The following is a 22,076-nucleotide window of genomic DNA, read 5'->3' as shown; positions in this document are numbered from 1 at the left end:
TGGCACTAGATTGGCTTATTTTGAAGCAAATCCAAGACATAATGTATTTGTAAATATTTCCATTTATAACTCTAAAAGAGAAGGATTTTAAAAATATATATATACTTTTATTGATTTCAGAGAGGAAGGGAGAGGGAGAGAGATAGAAACATCAAGAATGAGAGAGAATTATTGATCGGCTGCCTCCTGCACGCCCCCTACTGGGGATCGAGCCCGAAACCCGGGTATGTGCCCTTGACCAGAATCGAACCTGGGACCCTTCAGTCCGCAGGCCAACTCTCTATCCAGTGAGCCAAACCAGGTAGGGTGAGAAGGATTCTTTATAAACATAACCCCAAAGTATTATTTTTATGGTATTTTGCACATTAACAGATTAACGAATATATCATGCTGTTTTCAAGACAACAAGGTAGTGAAGGTTGCTGAGTTTCTTCAACTTCTGTAATGTGATTAATTTCAAGGAGAATTGTCAACAAACTGGTCTGAACATACAGAGAAAGAGAGTAGTGTACAAATTGCTTCTACCTTCTTCAGAGAAGCACATTTCTTCACCCCAGTTCCTCAATTGTATGGATATAGTTCAGAGAGACCACCTTCTTTTATTTTATAAACTCATTATTAGTAAACTTCGGAAACAATGCTGTCTGAATCCTAGGTCCTTGATCAGTTAACACCAGTCCTGCGACACAGGCTTACACCTTGGCTCCCTTTCTGGAAAATTCCAGAACTATATAAAAATCATTTCTAAAATCCTGATAGACATGTTTTGCCAAGAATGTCAGTTATCTCTTGACAGTTTGGCATTAGCCTTTAAATATTAGATTGTATAATCATAATGCCATTCAGGGAAAATAAGGCAGTGGGTGGCTGGCATTTTAAAAGTAAAATGAACTTGGGTTCCTAGGAATGTTAATCATTAGTCTACTGAAAAATGCTGATACTATTTTTTAATAGTGAAATGATAAGTAAATAAAAAGCAGTATTTTGTTGCTTTGGCCAGTGTTTCTCAGTGGTTAAAGCATCGGCCTGTGCACTGAAAGGGTTGTGGGTTTGATTTCCAGTCAAGGGCATGTACCTGGGTTGCAGATTCAATTCCTGGCCCTGGTCAGGGAGCATGCAGGAGGCAACAAATTGATGTGTCTCTCTCACATTAATTTCTATCTCTCTCCCTCTCTTCCCTCCAACCCCCTTTCCCTTCTATCTCTAAAAATCAGTGGAAAAAAAATATCCTTGGGTGAGGATTAACAAAAAAAGCAATATTTCACAAATAACTTAGATGAGAGATAAGTAAAATGTAATTTTATGGGTTTAACACACGTTTACCAGAATAATATCTGAAGGATATTTTCAAGCTTTGAAATTGAGAAAGTAATGAAGGAAGCTTCTAGTGAGTTCTCACCAGTCTGCTAGCCTGACAAGCACATCTTAGAAATAGATCATTACTTTTGTCATTGTGTCCTGACTTCTCATTGCCTTCCTTACCCTTGACCTTGCAGCAGAGAGGAGAAAGACATGGCCTCTACCATAAATACACATGGTAACAGCAGTCTAGTAACTTTATATATATTTTTTGGACAAGTCATTCATTTGTGATGATGGAATGGCTTATTTTTAATGTAATTTTTCATTCAACTAAACTTAAATTCTTTTTTTCCATCTAACTTAGTATCTGTACCCCATTCCAAGGCAGCATAAATTTAGCATAGCTTCTCATTTTACCAACTTGGTAGAAGTTTTTAAGGTTTCACTTAGTTTCCTTTTAGCTTTTTATATGACATGGACTATAATAACTCTTTAATTTACAGCAGTGGTGGGGAACATCCGGCCCTTGGGCCATATAAAGCCCGAGAAATCATTTGGTCTGGCCCTGCCAAGGCATTAGGGGTGAGTTAATTAAGTGTTTGACCAAATATAGCAGGTTAATTTTTAAACTGATAATTTTGTATGGCCTGTGAATGATGTTATAAATATCCAAATGGCCCTTGGCAGAAAAAAGGTTCCCCACCCCTGATTAACAATATAGTGTGTAAAGACAGACCCAGTATATCTGGCATGTGGATTATATCAGGGATTATGGGAAAGAGGGGGTTTGGAGCATTGATTTCTAATCATGGAAGAGAGATTTGGAGTGACTATTTGGAAAGGAGAACCTTCTTTGGAAAATGGATAAAAGCATGGACTGTATCCCAAACAGACTACAAAATGGAAGAAACCTGGATTTATTCATCATGTAAAGGATAGAAAAGATATCTTCAATTTTCTAGAAGAGACATCCATGTGGATAATTCATAATTTTAAATGATTAATGAAGAGTAATTGCCAGAGATCAGTGCCATTCATAGCATATTAGTTTTGGTCGATAGATTCTTCTTCTACAGATTTTTATATTATAAAATTAGGTTACAACTTCTTTTTGTTAAACTCATTTACTCTTCTACCTTACTCCATTCTTTCATTATCCTTGTAAATTTGTTTAGTTTCGTTTAATGGCTGGGATATCTTTATCTGTACTACTATATTCAGTTGATTGCTTCGGATATCCCACATTGAGTGGAAACATACATCAGTGGAGCTCTGGGTGGGTAGAGGTAGACACTGGTAGCAGCCCATTGTATAAATGGTTTATAATTCATTTAACCAGTATCCTATTGATAAATATTTAGATTATTTCCATTTAAAAATTTTAATAAACATAGCACCAGGCACACTGTCTTTAGAACTTTTTATTAATAAAATATATACAAAAACTGCATAAATAATTTTTGTAGCTCAATGATAAATGGAACAATAAAGGTGTAACTAGCGCCCTCAAAGTCCCTGAGGGTGCTCAAAGCTCTTTTCCAATTATCACAGTCTCCACTAGCCTAACCACTATCCTATCTAAACATCATTGATTCATTTAGCCTGTTTGAAATGTGTGTAAATGGAATCTTACTGTGTATGCTCCTTGGTATATCATTTCTTTCACTATTATATCTGTGAGACGAATATCATACGTTTATGTGTGGCAGTTCATTTTTGGGGGGTATATGATAGTCTGTTGGGTGACTGTATGTACCATAATTTATACTTTTTATAGTTGATGAACCTTTGGGTTGTAACCTAATTTTTGAATATTACAAATAGTGCTATAAACATCCTTAGGCATGTGTTGTGGTGAACCGATCTATACATATGTGTCAGGAGAAGCACTGGTGGGCATAGGGTGTGCATATGTGCAGCTTTACAGCGTCAAGTATCCAGTGATTGAAACCATTTCATACTCCCACCAGCAGTGCCTGGTTGTTTTTGAAGCATAATTTCATAGGAGTGGAATTTGAATAAAAGAGTAAATTAATTTTAAGTTTTGGGATATAGTGCTAAATTTGTCCTCAGGAATACTGATTCATACTCCACTGAACACTAGGTTTTATCTAGCTTTCATCTTTATCAATTTATAGTGAAAGATGTCTCATTTCTAAACTGAGTTGAACTTTTTATAGCTTAATTTTGCTCATTTGAATTTTCTTCTGTTAACTTTGCTATTCTGGCCTTTTCTTTGTTGGGGTGTTTCTAATTTTGCTTACTGCTTTGTAACAACTCATTTTTTTTAAATAAAATTTTTAGTCATATGCTATACTTCTTTTTCTTCTTAGTTTGTCCTTTGATTTAACTGTCTTTTACAGTATAGAAGTTTTAAATGTGTGTGTGTGTGCTTGCATCTGCTATTCTTTTCCTCTGTGGTTTCTGGCTTTGGTGCCAGTCTTGGGAAAGCCTTTTTACCCCCAAGATTTTTTTTTTAAGTGTTTTCTTTGATGACTTTATTGGTTATATTTAATATTTATTGTAACTATATTTGACTTCTTTCACTAACACAAGGGTACTTTTAAAGTTTTAAAACAATTTAAACATGTACGCTTCTATTTATTTCACTAGCATTAGCTTTGGAATATTTTGCAGGTGTCAGAGGGTGACTGGTCAGGAAGAATGTAGTATATCAAAGCATACATGTATGTGTCATTTGACCATGAGACATAAAGTCAGTTTTCAACTATGGATACTGTTTGAATCCTTTCAGTGTGCATGTTACTAAAGTAGTTAGATCAACTTAGCATAGACTAAATCATTTTATTTAATGTCTGTAGTGGATATTGTTCAAGGCTCTTCAACAAGACTTTGCCAAAAATAACCCTGGTCTCTCTGTTCTGTGGCCTACAATACAGGATTGGAGAGACCAATACTTCATTTCAAACCTTTAAAAATACACTTTTTCTCTATTTAAGAGATCATTTAAAAAATTTTTGGATTATTTCTCTTTTGCATAATAGTACATGCAGTTTGTACTGCTGATTCAGATGAGACCAATCTGTCATATATTTTTTTAAATGTTACAGTGGCCCCCAGCTGACGTGGCTCAGTGGTTGTGCGTCGACCTGTGAATCAGCAGGTCAGGGCACATGCCTGGGTTGTGGGCTCAATCGGAGCGTGCAGGCGGCAGCTAATCGATGATTCATCATTGATGATTCTGTCTCTCCCTCTCCTTTCCTCTCTGAAATCAGTAAAAATATTTTTAAAAAAATAAACGTTAGAGTGGGCTTTGTGAGTTCCCCAAAGCCCTTACCACCACCTAAAATTCCTATCAGAGTTATTATTTAGACCATAGAGCAGAGACATAAAACAGATACTATACCAGTAGCCCTCTCCTCTACTGAAATGGATTGGTTTGGTTTGTGTAATTGAATCCTAGTACCTGAAAGGGGTGAGAATCTCAAGGAAAGGTAAGTTTTTGAGGAAGAGAACACAGAAGTGTTAGTCCTTTGTGATTATAGCCCCAGAGTCCCCCAGTCTAAGGGGGATGGAGGTTCAGGAGGGAGGGGAAGAGTAGGTGAAAAGAAACACTTCAGACAAGATTTAAACTATTATTTGTTTATTTTGCTGGTCTTTTGCATTTGGTAGCACAGTACTTGTAGCAAGGTTGTGTCTGTATTTTGACAATTTGCTAAGCCAGGGAGAAAATTGTGGGGACTTTTCTTAGTACATCCATAATTTTGGGAGCATAGCATTTTTAGTTTAGGAGAATTGGTGTTTTCCCTGAGTATTTGAATTCGACTAAAGGGGGATAATGGGTTTATGTTAAAGGCTCATTGGGGATCAGCTAGAAAGGAGAGAGTATGAGGGGAGAAAAATTAAGTACCTGTTTTTCATTTATGTGCAGGATGTACAAAAAGCCGTCTCATGCATTTTACATATTTAGCCCATTTGATCCTATGAAATGGTGTTTTCCTGAATTGTAAGGAGAGAACAAAGACTCTGGGAGTGAGTTCACATTATTTTGTCCAGGCCCACAAACCCAGTAAACGGCAGTTCTGGGATTTGCACTCCAGTTTCTGAATCTAAAGCCCATTCATATGCTTTTCACAAGAGTATATATTGCCTTCTAAATTACCAGATTTATTATATCTCTTAAATATTTCATCAGTTTTATATAAATGTTGGTGACACTTAAAATGGCATAACTAAGATGTCATCTTTAGTTCTTCTAGATAATATAAAGCCTGTGTGATTTCCTTTACCTTCCACCTTAGCATTGAGAGTAAGCATGAGGTTACGATCCTGGGAGGACTCAATGAATTTGTAGTGAAGTTTTATGGACCACAAGGAAGTAAGTACATGCGTTGGTCTGTGTTCTTCTATTACAGGTTTTAGTCTCTTTAATAGACAATGAAAATATCCAAGACAGGTGGTGATATATGTGGTTTTTGAAAAGTAAATTTTGAACTTTAGAACCGGAGAGGAAATCTCGCTGTTATCATAGTTACTTCATATGCTTTTCTCTCTTATCTGTATGTGACAGTATTAAACATGAACTGTGAATTCTGGGTTTTGTATGGATGACTATAATGATGGCTTAGGGAAATGTGTTTTGTTGTTTTATTTTTGTTTATGATATGTGTGTTTGGGAGGGGGCATGGGTTGGATTGAGATAAGAGGTTATTACTTACCAAATAATTGGGTAGTGTTTAATATTTTAAAGAATCAGGTAACCTGAAGGGAGAAAGTGAATCTTTTCTCATTTTCTAACTCTAGATTTTTAAAGAAAAGTACTTTAATCTGAACATAGAAATATAAGAGGTCCCTGACTCTCAAGGGAATTTGCAAGGTTATCAAAAGAGATTAGGATTTAATGTTTAATTTACACGGGTTTATTTTCTAATTTGGAGACATTTTAATGTGTAACACTTTTACTTTTCTTTTAGCACCTTATGAAGGCGGAGTATGGAAAGTTAGAGTGGATCTTCCTGATAAATACCCTTTCAAATCTCCATCTATAGGTAGGTAATTACCCAGTTTCTCTCCTTAAAGAGTTTTGATATTAAAGAGAAAAAGAAAAAAAAAATCCTATGTTTTGTGGGAGATAATTCCAGAAATGGCTTGTTAACTGAATTTTTCCTTTTTTTACTTTGGTTAAATTAATCAGTGACGTTTTATGGGGCTTCCATAGTGTGACAGAAGATGTTTAAATATACCCTTTGCCTGATTATAATGACTACAACTCTAGATTTTTTTTTCAGGGTCAGATTAAACAATTATAAGGCTCACTCACTGTCTATTCAGGCTACAAGCAATACAATAATAAATATATCTTAAATTTCATTTTAAATGCCAGATTGTTGGAATTAATACTATATAGTTTCTATTTTAATTCTGTCATTTAAAAATCCTCTCTGTATCCTACTTTGTTGTTGTTTTTTTCACTCTAGCTCTGGGTACCTAACAATGAAATGACCATTTTCAGTTCTCTTCACTCCTAATCTTTAGTCCTTTAAACAGCTGAAGAAACTCACGTAGCAACCCCAGTGAGATTGTATAAAGAAGTTTTCCTCACCTTCATCTTCCTTCTGCCCAAAGGGGTGATATTTTTAAGGTGTCACCTCCAGTAAGGCCCTTGTGGCAATTTAGGTATTTTTGTGTCAGATGCAATAGAGGTATATCTGATTGAAGGTTGACACCTTAATTATTTTGAGATTATAAAATGGTAGTAATTTAGCTAAGGTAGTAACTTAAACCAGTTTTTAAAAATATAATTTTTATTAATTTCAGAGAGGAAGGGAGAGGGGGAGAGAGAGAGAGAGAAACATCAGTGATGAGAGAGAATCATTGATTGGCTGCCTCCTGCATGCCTTCTACTGGGGGTTGAGCCCAGTAGAAGGCGGAGTATGGAAAGTTAGAGTGGATCTTCCTGATAAATACCCTTTCAAATCTCCATCTATAGGTAGGTCACTGGTTAAATTAATCAGTGACGTTTTATGGGGCTTCCATAGTGTGACAGAAGATGTTTAAATATACCCTTTGCCTGATTGTAATGACTACAACTCTAGACTGGAATTGAACCTGTGACCCTTCAGTCCGCAGGCCGACGCTCTATTCACTGAGCCAAACTGTCTATGGCTTAAGCCATTTTTTAAAAATTTCATTCTGTAGATTATTTTAAAATATTCTAAAATATTGGCCAATTTTAAGAAAAGGAGAATATAAAATTGGAATATATTGGACATTCTCTGACAGTCACACCGAGCCTCATGCTCATAATTGCCTGATTTAAAACATCTTGCTGCTGCTGTGGACTTGTCTTTGGAACTAATAGGAGATTAGACACATTCGCCTGCCCCAACAATAGGGTTTTTAAAAGAGGTAGATCAAAGACATTCTGAGCTTTATGCTTTGATTTTTAAGCCCCCACAATTCTGCCTAGGATAAATAATGCAGAAAAGTTAGGATAGTCACAGACTAATTCTCAGTTGAATGCAGCAGCCTCTCCCCTGACATTTAGCTGTTTTGTATGCTTTAGAGCTTTATGCTATAAAAATGCTACAGAGCATCTCTCATTTCTTCTCAAGCTAGGAACTGTTAGTTTTCATTTGAAGAACAGACTGGTGATTTCCTCTTATGGTCTCTTGGGTGAGTTTTCTAAACTCAGTAATTGAGAAGAAATACTTTGTGGATAATTGAATTGGAAGTATCCCCATTGCTACAAGGGTCTCTAAGCTTCAGAGTTATCAACTGTTGAACTAGGAGGGAGCTGTGAGGTGTTGTCTTTGAGACAGGATATCTGCTTTACTATCTGTGTGGTTGGCAACAGCCCTATCCCAGTGCCATTGTAGGGTAGTAGGTTCCACTCAGTTTGGGACAACATTTCTATCATGTTGTGCTACCCTGTCCCCCATTTACTTCTAGACTTTAGGGTGTTTCTTTATGTAGGTATTTTAAACCCTTATGCAGTTGAGTGATGTAGTCTTTAAACCTTTACAAACAGAATTCCAAACCATATAAATTCATTCAAAGACATTTCATAAATTTACTTAGACCTATTTACTTAGACTAAAAATTGGCATGCTAAATCTAGTTTTGTTACCCTAGATTTCTAATCAGAAAAGAAACAGTATACCTTGTTGAAACGAACAGTGAATCTATAGAAATGCAATTATATGTATCCTGAAGAAATGTAGTTATTTCTCAAATCTTGTCTTAACATACTTTTTCAGGTAATAAAATTGTTTCATCATAAGTTTCTTTTTTTTTTTTAAATATATTTTATTGATTTTTTTCAGAGAGGAAGGGAGAGAGATAGAGAGTTAGAAACATCGATGAGAAACACCGATCAGCTGCCTCCTGCACATCTCCCATTGGGGATGTGCCCGCAACCCAGGTACATGCCCTTGACCGGAATCGAACCTGGGACCTTTCAGTCCGCAGGCCGACACTCTATCCACTGAGCCAAACTGGTTTCGGCCATCATAACTTTCAAAGTGAAAATATCTACACTGTAGACATTGTTAATTTATTAACTAACGATGTAGCAGAAACCTATGCACTTTCTTATATTAATGATGTAATGTGAAATTGGTTGAGACAAATGACTAGGCTAATTTAACTTCTTCATAATTTTTCCTTTGCATTTCTGAATGCTTTTAGAACTTTGTAATACCTACAAATGTGTACCATCTTCTCTTAAGGAAGTAGATATAGTTGAAATATTTGTACAAGCTGCCCTTGTTTCCTCCAAAGAAAGATTGCATAAGAGAGTTTTAATCAGTTGTGTGGGGTGACCCATTTTCAGGTCATCAACAATGTAATTACTGTTGGAATGTGCTTTAAACACTTCAAGGGGTAGTGGCTCACTTAGAATAAGCAAGGCTTCCTTTTCAAGTAATATAGATAGTTTTAGAATTATACAGAAGGGCAAGGAGATAAGAAAAACCCAGCCTCAATGTTCTTTATAAACCCTGCCTCTTACAGGGTCTAGGCAGGCATACACTCCTTCCTGAGCCAAATTTTGAGCTCTTAAATATTAAGATGTATAAATTTAGATTAAGCCTCCTTAATACCTAGATCTTGGAATTAAAAATATATATGAACATATTTTTTTGTTTTATATTTATATATAAATATAAATGTGTGTATATATATATATATATATATATATATATATATATACTTTTTAATTGTATAAATGCTCCATATCCATAGTAGGAATGTAAGAAAGTCCAGGTGAGCAAAAATTAAAATGTCTCATAATCCTATCCCTCACTGGATATCATTATTTACATTCTGGTGTATGTACTTTAAAATATTTTTCTGCATATTTAAGTATATGTTCAATATAATTTGACATGCTTATCTTTGGGGTGTCCTCCAAACATAATTTGAGAGAGTTTTCAGTATTTACATGATTTCATGAGGTATAACTAAAAATTTCCTTTTAAAACCAATTTGCATATTTAAATGTTTTTTTCAAAATAGTAATAAAGCTACCTCAAATCCTCTTTGGAAAGAAAAGGAATATAAATAGACACTTTGGGAGGTTATGAATTTACTCTTACAATGCCATCATTGTTCCAAACATCTTAAGCTCATCTTTTGGAATTTTACTTTCTCTTTGAATATCGTAAATGATGGCAAATCTTGATGCTTTGAGGCTGGATATAAATTTTGGAATGGCTAATGGTCATTTAATCCCAGAGAACAAGGTGAATGGGAAAACTGAGTATCATTAATTGGAGTAAAAAATTATGTATGATTATGAAATTGACTTAAGTAAAGGATTATGATTTTCTTATAAACTGACCCTATGGGAGTTTTCAAGGAGAAATTATAAAACTCCTTTAATCCCTTTAACATCATTGAAATATTTGCTTAGTTTTCCTGGTGGACTGCTTTGAAATAAATCATCTTTGATTCTTTCAGTTCTGATTTATTTGAAAGTTCACTTACTTTTATCTTTCTCATTCAGAAACATTCCTAGAATGCTTAGCAGTGCTGCAGGGTGTCTCCAACTGTAGCGTTAGGAGAATGTGATTGGTCAGTGGAGTGATTCTGGCCCTGGTTTTCCTTGACCGTGAGAATGATACCATCTGAACTGTGGCTTCCTCTTCTAGAAAATGCGATATTATAATTAAATGAACTCTGCATGTTTGATATTGATCAGTGTATAAAATACTCAGGATGTTTGGCATTCTACTGGATAATTAGGAAGGTTTAAGGTTTTCACTAGTTAGGGAGAGAATATATCAATAGATGAATATAAATAAAATATATCAATCAATAAAATATTGCATATGTTTTAGTTACAGTGTGCCATTGCTTTTTAGGAGAGGGGTGAGGCAGCGTCTCATTTGAGGGAGAGAGAGAGTATGGAGATACGTGTTTCATGTGTTGAGAATATAGTCTTTACAAAGCTTCAGAGATGTGAAAGTGCACATGAGATCTGTAGACATTCTCTTTTGAAACCCCAAGTAATTTTCAGTCCATGAAGATTTTGTTCTAAGCAAAGAAGTTGCTACAGAGACTGCCATATTCCATACTTCAGAGTCTCAGTAGTCAGCCATTACAGATGTGCTCATCTAGTAAGAGAAAGCTTTTTCCAAAGAAAACATAGACTTGCAGTTGCTGTGGGGGTGAAGTAAATAAGTGATTTCATAAAGAGGGTAATATAAAGCAATTATTTATAAAAATAAAGAATAACCAATAAGCACAGGATATAAAATGGTTTTATGTCTAATCACATAATGCAGATTTATTAATGAGGGAATATATGACTTATCAAATTGATAGTTTAGATGTTATTGGTAAAAGGTATGAGATGTAGCCAACCTAGCCGGACATACTGATCGATAAAGATTTTATATTTTTTGGGTCATTTTACTTAAAAATTAAATTATCTAAAGGAAATATTCAGAGATGTGCTCTAAGATTATTGTGCAAGAATATGTACATTGCAGTGTTGTTTTTAAAACTTAAAAGTTGGAAGCAACCTAAATGACCCAGTTGACAACAGTTAAATTATGTTACAGCCTAATGAACAAAACGTTTTACAGCCTTTACTCATGTTTTAACACATCTTTAAAGGTACACACAGAAAAATGTGTAACTTTATATAGTGTAACTATTTTTTTCCATGTAAATTCCAAGTATGAATGACAAAATATTGAGTATATTAAAGACATTTTTCTGTAAATTTCCAAATATTCTACAAGTTCCCTTTTATTCTGAAAGTAAATGTTTTTAAACATATGGCAAATACATGTTTTTTAAATATCCTGTCTGCATCCTTGTATGAGCCTATACTTTTCTTGTCTTCTGCTCTAGAAAGCCATCAAGCTATCTGTGGCCAGAATTCCCACCTGGTGGCTTGCTAAGGACCTGTTGCCCCACACACACACACCGTTTCCCACCAGCTTCCTTTCTTTTTTCCTTTCAATGTTAATTGTTTATGTGCATAAGTGTAAATACTGTTTTCTTTCCTTTGTCTTTCTGACTATAGTTTAGTGTACTGTCTTTACACTTAACTATTTTTTACTCCTTTCTTTGCTTACCTTTTCCCGTCTCTTGCGCTGTTGTCTCCAGCAGTTCCTACTACTTCTCTCTTCAGTCTGACTGTTCCACTTGTTTTCCCCCTTGCTCAATTTTTCTCTTCATTTGAACTAAAAAAGGGCCCTGTACATAGCTAATAGTAACAACAGTACTACTTTTATTAAAACTGAGGGAAAATATAATATATCTTCTAATAAAATATAGACACGAAATAGTAAATTTGAGTTTTTTAGTGTCTAATGGTCTTGAAAGTACCTTGAAGTCCCCTCCAGGATATACCGTAGTCTTCATCAGATCATACCTACTTTACTTAAACACTTGCATTTAAGAGAGTTGTCATTTAACCTTATTTTTAAATTATTACTGGCTAATATAGTAACAGAACTGCATTCTACTAATTTCAGATAGAACTATAGAATATTTTAGAATCTTTTGTAAATAACCTTATGACCAGTCTGGGTACTCGGTCACTCTTTATACTTTTTTTTTTTTTTTTAATCGCTTCTCGGCCTTTTGGCTAAGATCAAGTGTAGTATACTTTTTTTTAAATAGAAAACTGTGTTGTAAGATCCAGCTAACAAGTCTAGAAACTAACTTTTGAAATACTGTTTATGTGTATCTCTATACTAACAGTGAGGAACAGCCTCTCCCAGGGGCAGGCTGTATGTACTGCAGGCTGTGTGTCTGGACTGCAATTTGATGATACCAAAGCTGAGCATGTAGAGGAATGGTTGGTTGAGAACAGGATTTTGGAGGGACCACTTAATGGTTTGCTGAATGCTGATTAGAATGCCCAGGAAAAACCTCTGCTCATTCTGCAGTGGAATTTGATGTCAGTAGCATATAGCATGAATAAGCCACACCCACTGAGTAAATGGAGACAAAGTGAAAAAGTCATAGGCAATAATAATAGTTAAAATACTATATGACACTATACTAATGGCCTTCACAATTAGGTCAGATTTTCATTTAAATAGGATGGTTTAGATCATCCTGTTCCAAGGGAAACTAGATTAAATAACATGTCAGAGTCCCTTTCTTAATCTCCCAATTTGCTGTAGGTTTTTTTGTTTGTTTTTTTCTAATCCTTACCCGAGGACAAGTACACTGATTTCTAGGGAGAGGGGAAAAGGGAGAGAGAGACAGAGACACCGATGTGAGAGAGAAACATCAATTGGTTACTGGTATGTGTCCTGACTGGGAATTGAACCCTCAACCTTTCAGTGTACAGGACAATGCTCCTACCAACTGAGCCACACCAACCAGGGCTGCCATCGGTTCTTAATTAAAAGATGCTCTAATAATCATTGCATCATATTCTTTTTACTTATGCCAGCAATTCAGGGAAACAATTTAACCTTTTTTAAAAAAAACATTTTTTTATTGATTTCAGAGAGAGAGGGAGAGAGAGAAACATCAGTGATGAGAGAGAATCATTTATTGGCTGCCTCCTACACACCCCACCCTACCCCCACCCCTTGGTTCATGGGTCAGTGCTCAACCACTGAGCCACACTGGCTGGGCTGATTAAACCTCCTTTACTGCCCAAATGGCATACTCTTCTGGCATTATTATTTTTATTTGTCTATGACCAGAAATTACCTCACAATATCTTTAGAATGGAGTCTTCTAATATGGTATAACTAAACTAACTATAAAGTTTAGAATATTTACCATTTTATTTTGTGTCTTCATAGGTGGAAACATTATATTCCTTCAGGAACTAGTTTGAGTAACTTAAGTTTCGTCAGGGATGGACCAGAATTTAGATTAGAGGGGTGTGTGTCATTCATGAGAGGTTTTGGATTAGTCATTTAATAAAGGCCTGCTTGAACCACCGTATTTCCACAAACAGAATGAATTCTTAGACTGAGAAAGCATAATTCCATTAAGGTCACCTGTATAGTTCTCTACTTTCATGAACTTGCGTTTGAATTTAATTCCTGTCTCAAACAGTTAAGTAATTGCTACTCTGATAGTGATCTATAGCTTTTGAATTCCAGTAGAGAGAAACAAATTTCTAATAGGGAAGTTTTATAAACTTTCTAGATAATGCTATGAGAATGTAAAAATTGGCAAAAGTTCTTTTTACTGATGTTTTGAAAATGAAGTTTTTCAGGATGAATTTTTAAAAAGATTTATGTCGGGCAGCTGACGGTCTCCTAGGGCTTTTAAGGCCAGGTTAAAAGGTTGAGTTTCATTTTTAATGAAATGGGAAAGCCATTGAAAGATTTTAAGCATATTTTAATGGTCACTTGACTGATGTAGGGAAAGAGTAGAGATACTCGTAATTTGGATCATGGTTTTGGATGAAGAGGCCAAAGCTGAGAAAAAACTCCCATGTAGATATACATTGCTTTGAAGAAATTGGCTAAATTAAGGAAATCATACAAATGTGCATGATACCAAGAGGAAGATATAAGGGAGGTTTTGCTTGTTTTGTTTATTTATCTTAAAATCTTTATTGTTGAAAGTATTACATATGTCCCCCTTTTTCTCCCATTGACCCCTATAGCCCGTCCTGACTGGAAATTGAACCGTGACCTCCTGGTTCATAGGTTGATGCTCAACCACTGAGCCACACCATCTGGGCTGAGCATACTTTTTTTTTTAATATATTTTTTATTGATTTCAGAGAGGAAGGCAGAGGGAGTGAGAGATAGAAACATCAATGATGAGAGAGAATCATTGATTGGCTGCCTCCTGCACGCACCCTACTCGGGATCTAGTTCGCAACCTGGGCATGTGCCCTGACTGGGAATCGAACCTGTGACCTCCTGGTTCATAGGTTGATGCTTACCCACTGAGCCACGCCAGCCTGGCCAAAGTTGGTACATTTGTTTACTTATATCTCTCTTCCTTGCCAACCCATAGAAACTCCATGAAGGCTGTCTCTGGGTCTGTTTTACTAACAAGCCCTTCTCTCTGTCTCAGAATCTGATACAGTGCCTGTTCTGTAGAAGAATACAGTTGACCCTTGAACAGCGCAGAGTTAGGAGTGCTGACCTCCTATACAGTTGAAAATCACATATAAAGTTGGCCCTTTGAATCTGCGGGTTCCCAACCAAGGAGTTGCCCCTTGAACAATGCAGGTTTGAACTGCATGGGTCAATTGAAAAACTCCTCATATAAGTGGACCTGCACAGTTCAAACCCACATTGTTCAAGGGTCAGCTGTGTTTGTGGAGTAAATAAATGAATGCTTACTTAGTGGCATCCTCAAGTCTAAGTTTAGAGGGTGTGAATGTTTGGTTTCCTCCAGTTGTAGATGGGCATTTGGGGAGAAGGTCAGGGATTTGCAAAGGATTGTTAGAGAATGGTGATGGTAATGGCTCTTAAATCTTAAGTTGAGCAAAGGAGAAAGATAGGGCTGATAGGTAGGAAGAAAAGGGAGGATCAGTGGATTAGAGTTCACAGATGAAAGAATTGTTGATGGGGTAGGAAGCTCTTTGACAGGGATTGGAGACTGTGGTGGGGAAGAGGGTGTCTGAATTTGTGAGTTGGGAGGTGAGGCTGTTTGTGAAGATGAAAACATTCAAGATGTGTCCTGGGAGTATGAAAGAGAATAGAGGAAAGATCACTGAGGAGAAACTTAAGGAACTGACTGAGAAGCCAGGGTGTCTGGAGTGTGGTCTGTAAAGGTGATAATGTCACTTAAAATGACAGGAGTTGGGGGGAAAGGGAGACTTGGGTGCCGGGTGTTCAGGGACAGAAGAAACCAGTGGTCAGATTGGCCCTATTAATGAAAACCTGCTGTTAGCGGTCTATAATATCTCAATTCATTCAGCTTCTTATTATTAGCCAGAGTAAAAATAGTAGTTAGCTTTCCCTCCCCCTCCTCCAGTCCACCTCTAAGGGCAGCCTTGCCTTTGCACATGCTTGCTTCTGTTAGATGTGTCCACTTCCTTCTTGAATCTGGCTTATGTCCGTTTTAATTTTGCAATTCTTTATTCAAAACTGTCCATTTGTTATATAAAAATCCTGTCTAACTTGCTGTTTAGGTTAGCCCCTGCTTTAACTAGAGCAGGAGACCTCTAGCTTTTGACCTGGTTATTCTGTCATCTTTTTGGCATTAAATCCATTCCTTCCACTTGAGGATTGGCACAATGAAAACATGTATTCTTGGCTTCCTTTTTCTTTAGTTAAAGTGAAATTCTTTTAAAAACAAGTCAGAAAAAAAATAAAAACAAGTCAGAATATTGTTCTAGTTCCCTTTGAAAAGCTTGTTCACACAATTTAAGATTTGTTTATATTCCTGTTGCTGGTGAAAACCATATTACTTGAAGGAATTTCAGAGATCATACCATCCAGGTGCTTCATCTTAAGGATGGTAAAAATGAGACTCAGGAAGGTGAAAGATATATAAACTAACTAGTTGCAGAGCCTGCCTTCTGGCCTCCAGGCTAGTGTTTTTCCCAAAAAAAAAAACAAAATGCAATCAGAATATTCTTTTTAATAATAAATAGTAGAACAACTGTACTTTTCCATTTTCAGTGTGATGGGGTTATAGGAAACCCAGTGTCCCATAATCAAAATATCCTTTACTACTCTACTCTTTACAATTCCTACAGGAATAAGATATGGATGGGTATGTAGAAGTAGTATTTTTATTTTTACCATGAGGAAAATGAGATGAAATTACTTGATTGAGCTCATTAAACTAATTGTAATATTATTGAGTGCTTACTGTGTACCATTTATTGGTCAAATGCTATATATATATTAATTCATTTAACCTTCATGACAGTCCTATTCTGTGTAGATACCATTATTTTACCTAGCTTTATGATTAAGGAAATAGAAAGGTGGAGGTTGAGTAACTCTAACTTGCCCAAAGTTCATAGAGGGGAACTTAGGCAGTCTGACTGGAGTCTGATTTTTTAACCACCATGACTGTGTGTTTTTTTTTCCCCCACCATGACTTTGTTTAATATAAGTGGCAGAGACTTAGAATTGGGTCTCGAAATTTGAAGTCCAGTGTCTTCTATATTTTACTGCCTCTGACCATGAAAATAAATACCGCCTGACTCAGTATGGTTATATGAATGACTAGGAAAGTGAAAGATAAACTGTGGAAACAGGAAAGTGATTACAATCTTCTAAAATGAAACTACAGAAGAGTAGGTTTAAGGGTGTAGGTTTTGGTAATCTGCTAGGTTGGGAGAAGGTTATGCTGTTGAAGGATAACACTTCACCTTTCTTAGTTATAAATGACCTTTTCTTATCCACCCAGCCCAGTCCTCCTCAGACTCCATATTATCAGAGAGAAAGGAAGAAACAGAAAAGAGGACCCTTGTTGAGTTTAGATCTGAGCACACACAGGATCAGTTGAGAAGTTCCCATGACACAGGGCAGTGAGAGTGAGCTCCTTGCTTGGCTCCTCACCCAAGAAGAGACCGGCCCAGGTCCATCTCTCCCGAGTAGGGAAGGCTCAGCTCTCTGAAGAGACTTCTACTCGGGTGCAGGCTGCCATGGGCTGAGCCTGGCTGTCTGAGGTAAGATGATAATCTATCAAATGTGCATTAATGCACAGAGCTGGCAGTGTCGCTAGTGCAGCTAGCAGTGTCCCCAACTCTAATCACCTCCTCCTGCATGCTAGGAATGGAGATCCAGGTTGTTGCCCTTAAAGAGTATATAGTCTGATATACTGATAGGCAAGATAAGATTCAATCTTTAAGTATATTTTAAATAATTATACCTACTTTAAAAAATAGAATTAATCAGTTTGATTCTGAATGATCTCCTTTATGTGAGCATTTGTCCTGATGATGGAATATTAGAATAATTCAATGTATTCTCTTGTTTCTCACAGGACTTTATAAGCTTATAATTAAATTGCATCAGCCACAGCTGCCTCAACCATCAGCAGTCCAGGATCATTTTATCCCTGGAAGAGAGCTATTTTTTTGCCTTTGGCACTTTTTCACCTATTTACCTTAGAGTTGGCTTACTTTGTTTCATGAGTCACTCGTTTGATCTCTCATATTTTGAAGATTATTCTAAATGAAATTTCTGGATAGATGACTGGCCCTAGGTAGTATTTCATTCTATCCACAAATTTAATCATTAAAAATATCCTCACAAGTAAAGGAAGCAAAGGTGAAAAATACAAGGAGTCTTTGCCTCTTTTATTTACATATTGACCCCAATATCAGAAGTTACTTAAAAGTGTGTGCAACTTTGTAGAGATCCCCTCTTGAGATTGACACAGAAACAGGCTGAAATGAAAAACAGTTCTTCAGCATGACTGGGCACAATGTTGTTTACTTTCTCTGCCTGTTAGCCTATGGGTCAAGAGAGTTGTTATTCTAGAGCAGCTGAGTGTTAGAGTGAAACAAACCAAAAGCATGGCATTTTCTATTTTAATATTCTATGCAATTATTGTTTTAAATATGTAGTTTTGCATCAGCTAAGTATGATTTGCATTTCTCCTCCAGAATTATAAATCATCCGATTCTCTTTTGCTAAAAGAAAAAAAGAGGTGGTGAGCTTTGTAGTTAAACATTTGTTTATTATCTACCCTTTTTCACAAGTGCTTGAGCCATGCCAGAGAATACTTGTCCAAAAGATTTAAAACAAAGGAGTTCTGAATTTTATGTGGTCAAATCATTGAAATACATAACTAGAAAATATCTAGTAATGACTAAAATCTTAAGTCATGTAGATTAAAAATGACTTGTTGAGTCCACTTATCATGTTTCCATAAAAGCAGTTTTCAAAATATATTCTCTTAAAATATCTTCAAAATAGTTCCTGGTTGAATGGAAACAAGTGTTGGGAAAATTCTCTTGTTGCAGATGTATTCGTTAGTGTGGTGTGAGCATTGCCAAAAGGAAGGAGAACATGCCAGGGCAAATATGCTCAGCCCTGAGAACGTTCCTTCTCTGAATTCCTAGCCTGCTCTTTCTCATCGGCTCCCCTCCTTGTCCAAAAGTTCCATTGTTGCCCTCATTATCCAGAATGTAAATGGCTTTTTTTGAGAACAGATGTGCAAGAGATATATATGCTCACTTCCAGTTATTTGCTTTGGGTATTTTTCTAACAATTGAGAAGCCCTGTATAGGAAGCGAGCACTGTAGCCTGGAAATTATTAGAGTCGGTTGGTCTGGCTGTGCTTGCTCCTCAGAGGCCAGGTTATAAACCCTGTTTTCTGCCTACTTTGGAAGAGTCAGCAGATTTTGTGTCTCTTGGTGGTATTTTAGCATGTTGGTAGCTTTGTATTCTCCAGAATACTTCTTTTCCTAAAAATGTGTCTTATAGAATAAATTTTCTTTAAGGACTTAATCTCTGGACATTTCCCCTTAAGTCTTCTGTATTCAGAACTGCCATTGTTATTAAATCCTACATTTTTAGAGCTGATAATCCCTTTACAAACAGAATAATATTGGATATTGTAGAGATTATATAGTCTAGCTACTTCTCTTTGCAGGTAGAGAAACAGGCCCACAGAAGTGATGTCATCATATATTAGGACCCCCACTGGGTCTGCTGCAGTTAATAGCAGAGTTGAGACTAGCCCCAAGTCTCTGTTAGTACTTTTCTCTTTTTAGTCTGATTCTATCCCTGTCTCAGATAGTGTTTTATACTTAGTAAGGGCACTGGGGACTGGGTTCCAACGACCATTTATTACTTAAGAATGTGTTTACTAAGTCCTTTTTGCCCCTCTCTATTATGTACTCGTAGACTCAACCAAGTCAAAAATCTAGATTTAATTGAAAATAGTGTGGAAACTGTATTGATTACAAATGTAATTTCCAGGCCTTGTACAAGGAGGGAGGCACCTTAACCTTTCAGAGACAGTTTCCATAAACATATAGAAGTCTTTCATCATAGCTGTTTTCTTGACGTATACTTTTGAAGTTCCCTGTGACATAAGTTGCTGAAGCTTCATTCAGTCTTGGGATCTGCCATTCCCCATCATTCTTTACCCAGCGGGCTTCCCACCTTACTCAATGAAAGCCAGCATCCTTAAAAGGGCCCACAAATACTCATCACCTCTCTGTTCTCACGACTAGTCTTCTGTCCTTTATTCACTCCACTTTAGTTTTACTACTTACTGACTTTGCTGGTCTTCTAACACATCAGGCAAACTCCTGGTGCACTTTGCACTTGGCTATTTGTGCTATGTGAACACTCTTCCTCCTAGATAATGAATAATCCTCCCTCATCTCTGTCAAATTAAGTCAGCTTCTCCGTAAGGCCCTCCCTGACTATCCTATTTAAAATTGCAGCCCCCACCCCAGCATTCCTATTCTGAGTCCCCTTCTTTTTTTATTTAGTATAATTTTTTAAAATATATTTATTGGGGGACATTGGTCAACATGAACATATAGGTTTCAGGTGTGGGTTTCTATGTTACAAGATCTGTATATTGCACCATGTGCCCACCGCCCAAAGTCAAATCTTCTCCCGTCACCATATATTAGGACCCCCACTGGGTCCATTGCTTTGCTGTGTTTTCTCCATAACCCTTGCCACCCTCTAAAGCAGTGGTTCTCAACCTTCTGGCCCTTTAAAACAGTTCCTCATGTTGTGACCCCCAACCATAAAACTATTTTCGTTGCTACTTCATAACTGTAATTTTGCTACTGTTATGAATCGTAATGTAAATATCTGATATGCAGGATGGTCTTAGGCGACCCCTCTGAAAGGGTCGTCCAACATCCAAAGGGGTTGCGACCCACAGGTTGAGAACCGCTGCAAAGCATTTGTTTGTTTTTGTTTTTTAATCCTTACCCGAGTATAATTTTTTCCATTGATTTTTAGAGAGAGTGGAAGGGACGGGGGAGACACAGAGAGAGAAACATCGATGTGAAAGAGACACATTAATTGGTTGCCTCCCGAATGCAGGATTGAGCCTACAACCACGGTAAGTGCCCTTGACCGGAAATGAATGCATAACCCTTCAGTCTGCAGGCCAATGCTTTAACCACTGAACAAGACCCGCACGGGCAGCACTTTCCTTACAGCACAGGAAACTTCTGCCATAGGTGTTGCTTCACTAGGTTTTATTAAGGAGAATTCTAGCAGAAGCAGGATTTTAAGTATCAAGATGAATTTTTAAGTTCTTAATTGTAGCTTCAAGCAAAATATTTTTCACATAATAGAACAAGTGTCTTGAATTAAACCTTATAGTGCCTTAAACATTAGTGTTTTCCATGCACCAGAATGTTTCTTGGCAGTTGTGATAGTAGTATGTTCCTAATATATGTAACTAATCTTGAGGACCAGGTGCCTAACAACCTGAGGATCTTCTGGTTTTTTGTAATGAATTTGTATTATTTAAACAAAGTGTTTAAAATATGAGACCTCAAATGAAATAGTTGATTTCAGTGATGCTTTTCCTTAAAAGATTGCAGCACTAGATAACCTATGTATAATTAGGTTTACTTCAATATTTTTTTAATAACCGTAACTTTTTTTTAAATTGATTTCAGAGATAGAAACATCAATAATGAGAATCATTGATCGGCTGCCTCCTGCACGCCCCGACCGGGAGTCGAACCATGACCTCCTGGTACATGGGTTGACACTCAACCACTGAGACACACCAGCTAGGCTAATTAGATTTATTTTAGAATGTTTGCTATACTGTTTATAACTTTTATTTGAAAGCTTTTTTTGCCCTAGCTGGTTTGGCTCAGTGTATAAAGCATTGGTCCACAGACTGAAGGGTCCCGGGTTCAATTCTGGTCAAGGGCACAGACCTCAGATCCCAGCCCTGGTCAGGGCTCACGTGGGAGGCCGTCACTCGATGTTTCTCTCTCTGTGTCTCTTTCCCTCCCTTCCACTCTCTGAAAATCAATGGAGCCTGACTGGTGTGGCTCAGTGGTTGAGCATCAGCCTGTGAACCAGGAGGTCACTGTTCAATTTCCTGTCAGGGTTGCAGGCTCGATCCCCAGTGGGGGGAGTGCAGGAGGCAGCCGATCAGTGATTCTCTCTTATCATTGATGTTTCTATCTCTCCCTTCTTCTTCTCTGAAATCAATAAAATTATATATATATTTACATTTAAAAATCAATGGGAAAATATCTTCAGGTGAGGATTAACAACAACAACAAAATTTGTCAAAGTTTTTTTCAGCTTCACATTGTAGACATTTGGCAAGTCAGAAAAGTAGTAGTAGAAATAATGGGGGTCTCTAAAGTTGACTGCCATGGACACCTGTTTGTTTCCCTCTGACCTTTTTACATTGCTTGTGATCCTATGTCTGGAATGGGAGTGTGA

At 36.8% G+C, this 22,076-nt stretch overlaps 1 protein-coding gene and 1 pseudogene across 2 annotated transcripts in view; both read left to right on the top strand.

The window, feature by feature from the left end:
* Positions 1–22,076, top strand: part of UBE2H (ubiquitin conjugating enzyme E2 H) — a 106,876-nt gene that overhangs the window by 57,443 nt on the left and 27,357 nt on the right. The window contains exons 2-3 of one of the 2 annotated variants that reach the window (XM_070423890.1): positions 5,565–5,641; positions 6,237–6,311. In XM_070423890.1, the coding sequence (XP_070279991.1) occupies positions 5,565–5,641; positions 6,237–6,311 (152 nt within the window). Of the gene's footprint in view, positions 1–5,564; positions 5,642–6,236; positions 6,312–7,119; positions 7,253–22,076 lie in introns of those variants that run through there. The other variant, XM_070423889.1, reaches the window with a different exon arrangement.
* Positions 12,348–12,521, top strand: LOC139017152 (U2 spliceosomal RNA; annotated as a pseudogene).

This window comes from Myotis yumanensis, unplaced genomic scaffold, assembly GCF_028538775.1.
Source record: "Myotis yumanensis isolate MYYU_CA2020_CCGP unplaced genomic scaffold, mMyoYum1.0.hap1 SCAF_9, whole genome shotgun sequence".
In the NCBI taxonomy this organism is placed as follows: Eukaryota; Metazoa; Chordata; class Mammalia; order Chiroptera; family Vespertilionidae; genus Myotis; species Myotis yumanensis.
Note: the sequence above shows the minus strand (reverse complement) of the source record. Positions and strands in the feature narration are given on the sequence as shown.